The 12,850-nt window shown below is 43.1% G+C and overlaps 1 protein-coding gene across 1 annotated transcript; it reads right to left on the bottom strand.

Annotated features, from left to right (window-relative positions):
* Positions 1–8,582: 8,582 nt before the first annotated feature.
* LOC110503543 (E3 ubiquitin-protein ligase RNF26) lies at positions 8,583–12,566 on the bottom strand. Its single transcript, XM_021581921.2, has one exon. The coding sequence runs from the start codon at positions 11,918–11,920 to the stop codon at positions 10,565–10,567; it is 1,356 nt and encodes a 451-aa protein (XP_021437596.1). The 5' UTR covers positions 11,921–12,566; the 3' UTR covers positions 8,583–10,564.
* Between the last annotated feature and the right edge of the window lie 284 nt (positions 12,567–12,850).

Genomic DNA, 12,850 nt, shown 5'->3' with positions numbered 1-12,850 from the left:
TGACTGGCTTTAATACCTAATACTCTGACCAGGTAAGTACATTTATGACAACACAAAAAAACAAGGACCAACAACTGAGATGACATCAGTTACTAGGTGCTCAACAAGGACAATATGCCTGGTTCATCGTTAGATATAGCTAGATTAATTAATTAATGACAAGCTGACAGCTATATTCTTTTCTCTTTCTAAGATGTATTTTTTACTATCCAAGAAGACCCCCTAAAAGTGAAAAGAGTATCAAGCGTGGAGTATTTTCCACTGGGGCCCTTGTTGAATTCAGTCTAATGACATCACCAAACATGGGCTCCTCTCTTAAAGCAGAACTCACAGTAGGCAGAACTAGTGCCACAGCCACCCCACCAGCATTGTTTAAGGCGAGGAGATGTCGCGCAGAATGCTGGGGGGGGGGGGGGGGTACATTGACAGACTCTTAGCTGCAGACAGACAGTTGACCTTTGCACTGACAAAACCAGCGGAGTGCTTCTCTGACTGTTAAACATTCTCACTCTGAGACAAGGAACTCACATTCTCCCCTTCGCCTCAAACTCTTGGACAAAATGATGTTCCCAAAATACACTTTAATGGTTTTTGCCCTGAAGAGATGAGGAGATGGAGAGTTAATCAATCTTCCCCTCACATCCCTCTTTTCTATTCGTTCAGGCCCTGTAAATCTCTCCCCCTCTCTCCCTGACGGAAAGACTGCCAAACAGGGATGAAGGAGACAGTGATGTCATTCATTGACATAGCAAGCATGGGTGAGTGTCTAGAGGAGGGAAGTCAGAGAACATGATGAGCAAAGGAACAGACTTTGAAACTCTTTGCCTGAGTTTCCTCCCTGTCTTAAGAGCATTTAAAATACAAAGATACTGTATCACAACACATTCAGATCTTGTGTCTTAAACTTTATGAGGCTAAATCTATTGCCTGCCTGGGGTTAATGATAGAGAGTGGTAAGCGTAATGCATTACTAAAAGGGTAAGAAAAAAATATATATGGTGAGAAGGAGAGCCACTTTGTCCACAAGATGGCAGAGTTGTATCACCACAACACACCAGTGCCTCATTCAAACCGATTTTTGCCCATTCCTTGGTCGCTGGAGGGAACATCTGTTACCAAGTGCCTCAAATATAAGAATTCACATGTAATTTGTGAGCCAATTCATCTTGGTAGAATATAATAACAGATAACAGCTGTACAAACAGTCTTTATGGGTTAAAGTGCCCTGATGGTTATCACAACAGTAGCTAAACGTTTAAATGAATAAAACAGATATCAACTTATGGTCCACTTCCATTTCCCTCATCCGGCCCAGCTCCAGCCCATAAACTCTCCTCTCATTAAATGTTTATTCAACGTGTCCTCTCCTTGTTTCTGGTTCTACTTTTAATCCATCACAAAGTGAAGATTTCTACTGGAGTTTGGAGCAGTCCATGGCCCTACTGTGTCGGCGTGGGCATTGAGAGAGCTTTTTCAATCGTTCCCATTGGCTCAGGAACTATGGAATGTGTGTACTGCATAACGGTAAGATAAACTGAAGCAGAGAGAAGCCTACACTCACACTTCCTTTTAGAGCTAGGCCCTGGGCCAAGTGCATACGCCTGTCTACAGTGTGAATAAGATGACCTCTTAGAACAGGTCATGTCCATTGGTGCTGCACTCAGAAACGGGAATGATTAGGGAACTATTTATATTTTCTCTCAGATATGTTTAGACCATAAAATTGTGTGCACCCCCTTTATGTTCTCTACCACTTAATCTGTCATTGAACCCTGGACATTGTATGTCATCGCCAAATAGCACCATCCCGTTGATGCGAACCACGATTTGTTTGCCATTCTGACCGACAAAAATCCTGTTCTCAGATATGCCTTTGCTGACATCTATGCACATCCCTCTGTCAAGGAACAGTAGAATGTGTATGTTTCCTTTGGTGATGTGACGGTGTCCTCTTAGGGATTGTCACTGGAGTCAAATACCTAACCTCAAAGACTTGGCCCCACGTCAGCGGCACTGCACACTGGTCCAATGTGGCCTTACAATCCTCAAAACATATTTGATCACTCCACGGGATCTCTCGTAATGTGTTAATCTTTGATAAAAATATTTTTTTTTTACAGAATTGACAGTATAGCACTTCTACTGGTATGTACTGTTAAAGGAGTAGTAGAGCTGGTTTGGCAGGTCAAACTACATGGCCTCGTCACTAAAGAACATAGACTTCATTGTCCCTCACATTAAGGTCATTAATGCTCTCGGGGACAACGTACAAGTGTACGAAGGAGGGTTCTGAAACACACTCCTGTTTCCTCAATGAGATTGAAAAACACAGAAATTATGCTACTAGCGTTTCATTATTTAAGGCATATGAATAAGGAAAACAGGTCAATTCAAAACTGCAATGTCTCTCTGTTGAATGTCCATCTTCAGGTGTCTGCTTAGCTAAACCATAAGGGCAGGATTCAATCCGATCAGGTATTGTCGACAATGTGCTTTTTAAAGGTAACGGAAATATGCTCTCCTCTACATACAACGAGGATGTCTTCCCTGTAATGCACAGCGTTGCGATTGCCTGCAATGACAACAAGCTCAGTCCGATGACATACAACGACATAAACATTGAATGGAGACTTGATGAGAGATAATGCTTAATGTGGTATTGGATGGGATTCCTAGGGGTGTTCACTTCACCCATCGCCAGGGGTATAAGGAACGGGAACAACCCCAAGACGAACCTCGGGGCAGTGGAAAAAGCCACGGTAAACCCTCTTGTCTGCGGCTGTCAATGCTCAATGCAACACAGTACACCTCAAAGTAACTTGCTTGTTCCGTAATCAAAACACTTATCCAAGATGGGGTCACTCGTGATCGTAAAGAAATGGATCCAACGGAATCTCCGGTGTCTCTCCACAGTGGCCATTTGCGTTGACTGCAGTTTATATAGGTCAGATGTCATAATGCGGATCATGTCATCAAACTGTACGCTATAGTGGATGACGCAATGGAAACAGTCAGAAAACTATACCGGGATAGCACTGTTTTCCTTTGTTATTGTCTCAAGTAGATCATGCTCACGCACAGACGTCAGTTTAACGTCTAGTTTTGATTAACATTTGGTTGACTTGTCAACTAACATGAAAAAATAAACAGTTTTCCGTGTTGATTCAATGTCTTCGCATAGAGTTTTTGGTTGAAATTACGTGGAAATAACATTGATTCAACCAGTTTTCCCCAGTGGGGCTGGTCAGACTATTTACATTGAACCCCCCCACCCCCCATTTGTTTTTACACTGTTGCTAACTTACTGTTTATTATCTATGCATAGTCATCTTACCCCTACCTACATGTACAAATGACCTCAACTAACCTGTACCCCCACACATTGTTAGATAAATAAGGTTTGATTTGATTCTACATAGCAGCCCTTACAACATTGTGCTCTGTGAAAATGAAACATGTAATGCAAATAGGTAGGGGAGTGGATCAGAAAACCAGTCAGTATCTGGTGTGACCACCATTTGCCTCATGCAGCATGACACATCTCATTCGAATAGAGTTGATCAGGCTGTTAATTATGGCCTGTGAAATGTTGCCACACTCCTCTTCAATGGCTGTTACGAAGTTGCTGGATTTTGGTGGGAACTGGAACACGCTGTCGTACACATCGATCCAGAGCATCCAAAACAGGCTCAATGGCTGACACATCTGGTGAGGTTGCAGGCCATGGAAGAACTGTGACAATTTCAGCTTCCAGGAATTGTGTACAGATCCTTGCGACATGGAGCCGTGCATTATCATGCTGAAACATGAGGTGATGGCGGAGGATGAATGGCACGACAATGAGCATCAGGATCTCGTCATGGTATCTCTGTGCATTCAAATTGCCATCAATAAAATGCAATTGTCCGTAGCTTATGCCTGCCCATACCATAACCCCAACGCCACCATGGGACACTCTGTTCACAACGTTCAGCAAATCCCTCGCCCACACAACGCCATACACACGGTCTGCCATCTGCCCGGTGCAGTTAAAACCGGAATTAATTCATGAAGAGCACACTTGTTCAGCATGCAAGTGGCCATCGAAGGTTAGCTTTTGCCAACTGAAGTCGTTTACGACGCCCAACTGCAATCAGGTCAAGACCCTGGTGAGGACGACGAGCATGCAGATGAGCTTCCCTGAGACGGTTTGTGAAAGCTTGTGCAGAAATTATTCCATTGTGCAAACCCACAGTTTCATCAGCTGTTGGGATGCTGGTCTCAGACGATCCCTCAGGGGAAGAAGTTGGATGTGGAGGACATGGGCTGCGGCGCCAGTTGGAAGTACTGCCAAATTCTCTAAAATGTTGAAGGCGGCTTATGGTAGAGAAATTAAATTTAAATTCTCTGGCAACAGCTCTGGCGGACATTCCTGCAGTCTGCATAACAATTGCACACTCCCTCAAAACTTGAAACATCTGTGGCATTGTGTTGTGTGACAAAACTGCACATTTTACATTGTTTATATGCTTTTATATACAGTGCCTTGCGAAAGTATTCGGCCCCCTTGAACTTGGCGACCTTTTGCCACATTTCAGGCTTCAAACATAAAGATATAAAACTGTATTTTTTTTTTTTGTGAAGAATCAACAACAAGTGGGACACAATCATGAAGTGGAACGACATTTATTTGATATTTCAAACTTTTTTAATAATTCAAAAACTGAAAAATTGGGCGTGCAAAATTATTCAGCCCCTTTACTTTCAGTGCAGCAAACTCTCTCCAGAAGTTCAGTGAGGATCTCTGAATGATCCAATGTTGACCTAAATGACTAATGATGATAAATACAATCCACCTGTGTGTAATCAAGTCTCCGTATAAATGCACCTGCACTGTGATAGTCTCAGAGGTCCGTTAAAAGCGCAGAGCATCATGAAGAACAAGGAACACACCAGGCAGGTCCGAGATACTGTTGTGAAGAAGTTTAAAGCCGGATTTGGATACAAAAAGATTTCCCAAGCTTTAAACATCCCAAGGAGCACTGTGCAAGCGATAATATTGAAATGGAAGGAGTATCAGACCACTGCAAATCTACCAAGACCTGGCCGTCCCTCTAAACTTTCAGCTCATACAAGGAGAAGACTGATCAGAGATGCAGCCAAGAGGCCCACGATCACTCTGGATGAACTGCAGAGATCTACAGCTGAGGTGGGAGACTCTGTCCATAGGACAACAATCAGTCGTATATTGCACAAATCTGGACTTTATGGAAGAGTGGCAAGAAGAAAGCCATTTCTTAAAGATATCCCTAAAAAGTGTTGTTTTAAGTTTGCCACACGCCACCTGGGAGACACACCAAACATGTGGAAGAAGGTGCTCTGGTCAGATGAAACCAAAATTGAACTTTTTGGCAACAATGCAAAACATTATGTTTGGCGTAAAAGCAACACAGCTCATCACCCTAAACACACCATCCCCACTGTCAAACATGGTGGTGGCAGCATCATGGTTTGGGCCTGCTTTTCTTCAGCAGGGACAGGGGAGATGGTTAAAATTGATGGGAAGATGGATGGAGCCAAATACAGGACCATTCTGGAAGAAAACCTGATGGAGTCTGCAAAAGACCTGAGACTGGGACGGAGATTTGTCTTCCAACAAGACAATGATCCAAAACATAAAGCAAAATCTACAATGGAATGGTTCAAAAATAAACATATCCAGGTGTTAGAATGGCCAAGTCAAAGTCCAGACCTGAATCCAATCGAGAATCTGTGGAAAGAACTGAAAACTGCTGTTCACAAATGCTCTCCATCCAACCTCACTGAGCTCGAGCTGTTTTGCAAGGAGGAATGGGAAAAAATTTCAGTATCTCAATGTGCAAAACTGATAGAGACATACCCCAAGCGACTTACAGCTGTAATCGCAGCAAAAGGTGGCGCTACAAAGTATTAACTTAAGGGGGCTGAATAATTTTGCACGCCCAATTTTTCAGTTTTTGATTTGTTAAAAAAGTTTGAAATATCCAATAAATGTCGTTCCACTTCATGATTGTGTCCCACTTGTTGTTGATTCTTCACAAAAAAATACAGTTTTATGTTTGAAGCCTGAAATGTGGCAAAAGGTCGCAAAGTTCAAGGGGGCCGAATACTTTCGCAAGGCACTGTATATAGTGTGGAGTCCCTATTTAGAAGGGACTTTGGGAATTAAGTCCATGATGTCATAAACCACAAAACTCTAGTGAAGGGAGGAAGTGGTTCCACTTCCTAGAGGAGGTGGTTCACAATGTCCAGCAGAGCCCCCTTTCCTGACCCCCTCCTACACCTATCACTCCCAGCTGCTGTTCTTCAGTTTCCCTCTCCTCACAGATGGGGAAGTCTAGGGAAGTGGAAGGTTACTTTCTCCCATTCAGAGATATTATCACCAGGGTTAGCATAATGGCTACATTTATACTGCCTTCAGAAAGTATTCAGACCCCTTCACTTTTTCCACATTTTGTTATGTTACAGCCTTATTCTAAAATGGATTCAATCATTTTCAATCTACAAACAATATCCCATAATGACAGTGCAAAAACAGGTTTCTTTATGCAAATGTGTGTGTATATATATATATATATAAAAAATAAGTAAATATTACATTTACATAAGTGTTCAGACCCTTTACTCAGTACTTTGTTGAAGCACCTTTGGCAGAAATTACAGCCTCAAGTATTTTTGGGTATGAGGCAACAAGCATGGCACACCTGTATTTGGGGAGTTTCTCCCATTCTTCTCTACAGATCCTTTCAAGCTCTGTCAGGTTGGATGAGGAGCGTCGCTGCACAGCTATTTTCAGGTCTCTCCAGAGATGTTTGATTGGGTTCAAGTCCGTGCTCTGGTTGGGCCACTCAAGGACATTCAGAGACTTTCCCAAAGCCACTCCTGCATTGTCTTGGCTGTGTGCATAGGGTCATTGTCCTATTGGAAGGTGAACCTTCGCCCCAGTCTGAGGTCATGAGCACTCTGGAGCAGGTTTCATCAAGGATCTCTCTGTACTTTGCTCTGTTCATCTTTCCCTCAATCCTGACTAGTCTCCCAGTACCTGCTGCTGAAAAACATCCCCACAGCATAATGTTGCCACCACCATGTGTCACCGTAGGGATGGTGCCAGGTTTCCTCCAGACGTGACACTTGGCATTCAGTTCAAAGATTTCAATCTTGGTTTCATCAGACCAGATAATCTTGTTTCTCATGGTCTGAGAGTCTTTAGGTGCCTTTTGGCAAACTCCAAGCAAGCTGTCATGTGCCGTTAAATTAGGAGTGGCTTCCATCTGGCCACTACCATAAAGCCCTGATTGATGAAATGCTGCAGAGATGGGAAAACCTTCCAGAAGGACAACCATCTCCACAGAGGAACTCTGGAGCTCTGTCAGAGTGACCATCAGGTTCTTGGTCACCTCCCTGACCAAAGCCCTTCTCCCCCGATTGCTCAGTTTTTCAGGGCGGCCAGCTCTAGGAAGAGTCTTGGGGGTAACAAACTTCTTTCATTTAAGAATGATGGAGGGCCACCCTTCCCCCAATCTGTGCCTTAACACAATCCTGCCTCTGAGCTCTATGAAAAATTCCTTCGACCTCATGGCTTTGTTTTCGCTCTTACATGTACTGTGAACTGTGGGACATTATATAGACAGGTGTGTGCCTTTCCAAATCATGTCCAATTGACTTTACCACAGGTGGACTCCAATCAAGTTGTAGAAACATCTCAATGATGATCAATGGAAACAGGATGCCCCTGAGCCCAATTTCAAGTCTCATTTCTGGACCCCAGGAAGAGTAGCTGCTGCTTTTGCAACAGCTAATGCCGATCCTAATAAAATACCAAATAGTAAAGAGACTGAATACTTATGTAAGTAGGGTATTACATTTTTTTCATATATACATTTGCAAAACTGTCTAAAAACCTGTTTTCGCTTTGTATTGTGTGTAGATTGATGGGGGAAATGTTTTAATAAATCCATTTTAGAATAAGGCTGTAACATAACAAAATGTGAAAAAGTCCAGGAGTCTGAATACTTTCTGAATGCACTGTATATGGAATCTTCAACATCTCCATTCTACTTGGTTTTCACAAAAATCTAGCAGTTTAGTGAACTTCAGAGTGGTGGATCAATATAGAAATGGTGGCAATGGTGGCATAGCAATGGTAGGAAATATGGGTTTTAACTCAAAATGTTTGCTGGAAACACTGAATTTGACACAACACATTACCAATGTCTAGTGCGTGTAATGCGAAACCCTTACTTGGGGATTCATTGGTCAAGAGGACCGGAATCAATTACACATTCAACATTGGTTTATCAACAAGGAAATAATAGCCTTGATTATCTCGTAGATGCTGAAGCATCTAGTGCTGATATGATCTATTATGATGAGAAAAATATCCAGTGAAACAGAACTGGCCGTGGTTCTCTTTCTGGTGGATTGTGATCAGGTTTGCTCACACAAGCTGGTAAACCCAGTCTGTAACAAAAACACAGTTGATTGACTGCTCTGAACTGGAACGCGAAGTAAACAGTGAAAATACATAAAATAAATGGTTTTCCCACAATAGAAAAATACAGAAAAACCGTACCAAAAGATATGTTTGTTTATTGCCTCACAGACATTTGTCATTCGCATTAGTGAATCTGGCCACATTCATAAACCTTTATAAAATAAAATACATGCTTACAATTAAGTCATTTAGCGGACTCTTATTCAGAGACTTACAGGAACAATAAGGGTTAAGTGCCTTGCTAAAAGGCACAGACAGATTTTTCACCTAGTCAGCTCGGGATTCGAACCAGCGACCTTTCAGTTACTGCCCCGACACTCTTAACTGCTAGGCTACCTGCTACCCCATTCATGGCTTATTGCAATGTCCCATCACTTGTGCCATGTCCCCCGGATACACAGGTCAGTCTTCCTAGATAAAATAAGCTGTGTGAATGGCAACATGTGTGGTCTGTGATAAGAGTCCACTGTATCTGTAGATAGGAATGTCACGCAATGAATAAAGGCCTTTGGGGAAACCTGACAGGAAAAGAGGTCAAAACCAGAATATAACCTAGGATTTACTCTGGACTAAAATATATGCCCATCTTTTTTCATAGATTAGTATCAATACAATGTCACGTCATAGACAATTCCTGGGCCCAACTTTTTTCTCTCCAGATTTTTATCAAGATGTCACATCATAGACAATTGTTGGTTTCATAATTACTATAAAAATATCAAAAAAATGGGGCCGCTTGAAAATTGTTGGTTTGGTACTAGATAAAAGGGATAAAGGGCAAAATTATTGAATGAGTGATTACAGAACCTGTTGAAATAACAGAAATGTTACAGAATTCTAATTGGAACAAAGACATTAGGAAATGATTGTAGGCTACACAATGTCAATGAGACTTAAACAACCACAGAAGGACATCAGTGACACTGTGGTTCACGTTCGAGGTTGTCTGTCACAATATTGAAGTCACTCCGTCATGTTTGACCCCCAAAAAATCTTACGGGCAGAGCCTATCCAAGATGTATTTATGAAACCTTGGTCCAAAAAAAAGGCATATCAAATATGCCTTTTATTGTCACTTAAACAGGCCTTTCTCCAACACTTGCAAACTAATTCAATAACCATTTGCAGTTTGTGTAACATGGCATTTCACAGAGCTTTGATCAATACTTATTTTGAGCAAAGAGAGAAAAAAAATAGAAACAAGGAATTATGAAGCCATTACTGACTAATGGTGGTCATTTTGAACAGCATGTCAATGTTTGATCACAAGACAAAAACATTACAATAACTATAAAGGAGAATATACCTTGTGTGGAGCATAAATTAGGTAGCGTTCATATGTCAGCATAGTGGAAAGAACTGGCTACACTACAGTGATCCAAATGATGGCATAATCATTAGAACAAAACAAACGTTTGCAATATGACAAGACATAGATCTGGTAAATCATTTCTCTTGACACTGATATTTTTTTAGACAACCATAGCTTATGAAATTAACCCCTGATCCCACAATACAAAATAATTTCACACTTTTTACAGGTCCCTGAATATGAACTGCTTGGAACAATATTGGCTATTGACAAATTGCATTTGAGAGGTTGTCACCATTTAAATCTAAGCATAGGCTACAAAAAGTGTTCTTACGATAACATTTCGTACTGTACTGACGCCAGCGCTTTAAACTTCCATTGAATGCGTTCAAACTGAACCTATGCTGAATAAAGGAATTTAACTGCTACACAGCAAACATTCCTTTAAGTTCACACACACCACATACAGTTTGGAATGACCATGAAGTGTTCTGTAATATGAACAAGCAAGTATAAAAATAAATGTAGGCAAGCACTGCCATGGTTGTCTGAACAAAACACAGGCATCATTTAAGACATCAGCCATGGGCGACAAGCAATTCAAGCACAGTGGACTGGACTTGGATAGCAGTGTGCCTGAGCTGCAATGTAGCCTAAAGTCTCTGCACATTCGAAACCTGAGATTCAACATGTTAACAATGCAGCGCTCTGGGCCACACACCCCTCCCTCGTTCGGTCCCTCACAGATACACATCCATGGTATTAAGGATCATATGGCGGCAGAGCGGACAGTTCTGCTGGTAGATGGGCTGGCGCAGCAATATGTTGGTACAGTCCCGACACAAACACAGGTGGCGGCAAGGCAGCAGCACCACTGTCTTAGTACTGTCCTGGCAGATTATGCACTTCTTCCTCTCTTCCTGCTCCTGGAGCAGAGTCAGTAGGCTGTCCTTTGGGGGACCCTTGGAGCTGGTGCCCCCCTCCTCTGAGGAGAGCTTATGTTTCTGTATAGGCCTGTATGTGCCGCTAGAGCTGGGGAATGCTAGGTCCCACAGGTCATCCATTAGCTGGCGAGGCCGAGAAGCGCGTTCAGCGCGTGGTGCAGTGTCTCCTGCTCTACCGTCCGGAAGAGCCCTCTGCTCTCTGTCACTGGGTTCAGGTTGCCTGGTGTGGCCCTCACCCCTCACTCTGATGTTCCTGTAGACTGGTGTTATCGTTTGGTATAGGAGGCTGGCCTGCCGCTGAAGCCTTTGCCACACGCCCCTCCCCAGCATGCAGAGGCGATGGAGCACCCTCTGTAGGACCTGCAAGGTGGGGAAAGAGTTGAAGTAACCGACGGCGTGGCGGGCTCCAAAACGGGTCAGCTCAGGGTTCATGTAGATTGTGGCGGTGACAACAATGGCAGCCGTAAGAATGAGGCCATAAATGTTCAGGAGGAAGACGCTGACGAAAATGTGTCCGAGCAAGCCTAGGAACTCCAGGGCTAGCCTGACGGGAGTCCAGAGTACGACTGAGGTGCCGACCAGGCTGCTGTAGAGGAAGGTGAAGAGTGTGAGGGTGAGCTCCATAGCCTTCTGCAGTGGGTAGGAGACCGCCTCCCACATGCTGACTACAACAGAGTAGACGTTCTGTGTCCCGATGAGCAGCAGGTTGACCACCGTGTTGACCAGGTAGAGCACCAGGCTGACTGCAATGCCACAGCCCTCCCACACCTGCTGCAGCAAGCAGAGGCCACACAGCAGCCCACGGTGGAAGAGATCCCTGACATGCAAGAGAACATGTGAGGACAAGTAGCCCACCATTTTGAAACTCTCCAAAATACCTCCCAAGAGCTGCAGCCAGCGCCCTAACATGTTAACTGTGCCCTGGGCCAGAAGTGATACGCTGTCCATCATGGCAACCATGCAGAACACAGTGAAGTTCCAGCACTTCACCATTGAGTTGGTCAGTAGCATGGGTAGCTTATTCACAAAGTTGATACATGCCGCCAGGAGCCGTATCACTGAATGGACTATTAAGAAATTTAGGTCCAGGAGGAAGAATATGAAATCGAAACATTTCCCAATAGTGCAAAAGACAAGGTTCACCAGACCCATGATACAGCTCTTACTCGAGTTGGTCCACTGTCTTGATCAATTAACTTTGTCTGGCCAGCAAAGGTTACATAGCTAGCTAGATAACGTTAGCTACCTCGTCCTCGGATGCGTTCACTTCTCCTTCGGTTCAATTAACCAGTTTAGCTAGCTAGCATAACAAAGCTAGCTCTACTAGCTAACATAACTATCTGCCAAACACGTTGGTCGGGCACATTCCAGTTGCAATTTGAAATAACCAGCTGTGCAACCGCGTTTGTTTTGGCTAAAGGGCGAACATATGCACACATTGTAATCAGCGGATGTTTACTTTCAAACTTGAGCTGGCTATAGTAACTAGCTAGCTCTTCGGTTAGCCGATTAGCTAACAAACTGTTCTTCCTAAATAAATTCCCGTCTTGCGATCACAAAATGTTCCATCTCCTCATGCCCCGTCTTCAATAACGTATATCCTTGTGCAAAATCCACCACAATCCAATGCAAGACAAAGGAAGTTGACGACGAAAAGTCACAAAACAGACACGGGCTGTTACCTGTACGGTGGCCGCCATAATGGTTTCGGTTTGGTCACATGATCTTCTCCTCCAACGAATCACGTCCGCGAAGCGTGTTACTCTAAACGTCTTCTTCTTTCTTCTTCTTCTTCTTCTTCTTCTTCTTCTTCTTCTTCTTCTTCTTCGAGGTTTAACGGCAGTTGGCATCCAATATATTTTGCATTACCGCCACTTACTAGATTGGAGTACAACTCCCTTATACTTTCCTTTATTTAAAAAAATATATATATTATTATTTTTTTTAAATATATTTTTAAATACCTTACCATCTAACACTACACTCACAAAAAAATAACACCACCCTACTCCATTATTTAAATATATTTAGGGCCTCCCGGGTGGGACTCATCTTTATCCTGACCCTCGGTGCAAGCCTCGA

This window comes from Oncorhynchus mykiss, chromosome 24, assembly GCF_013265735.2.
Source record: "Oncorhynchus mykiss isolate Arlee chromosome 24, USDA_OmykA_1.1, whole genome shotgun sequence".
Classification (NCBI taxonomy): domain Eukaryota; kingdom Metazoa; phylum Chordata; class Actinopteri; order Salmoniformes; family Salmonidae; genus Oncorhynchus; species Oncorhynchus mykiss.
The sequence above is the reverse complement of the archived record's forward strand: the minus strand, read 5'-3'. Positions and strand labels throughout refer to the sequence as shown.

Bases quoted from the DNA above. Each gene is read 5' to 3' on its own strand.
- LOC110503543 (XM_021581921.2), bottom strand. From the start codon at position 11,920: ATGGGTCTGGTGAACCTTGTCTTTTGCACTATTGGGAAATGTTTCGAT.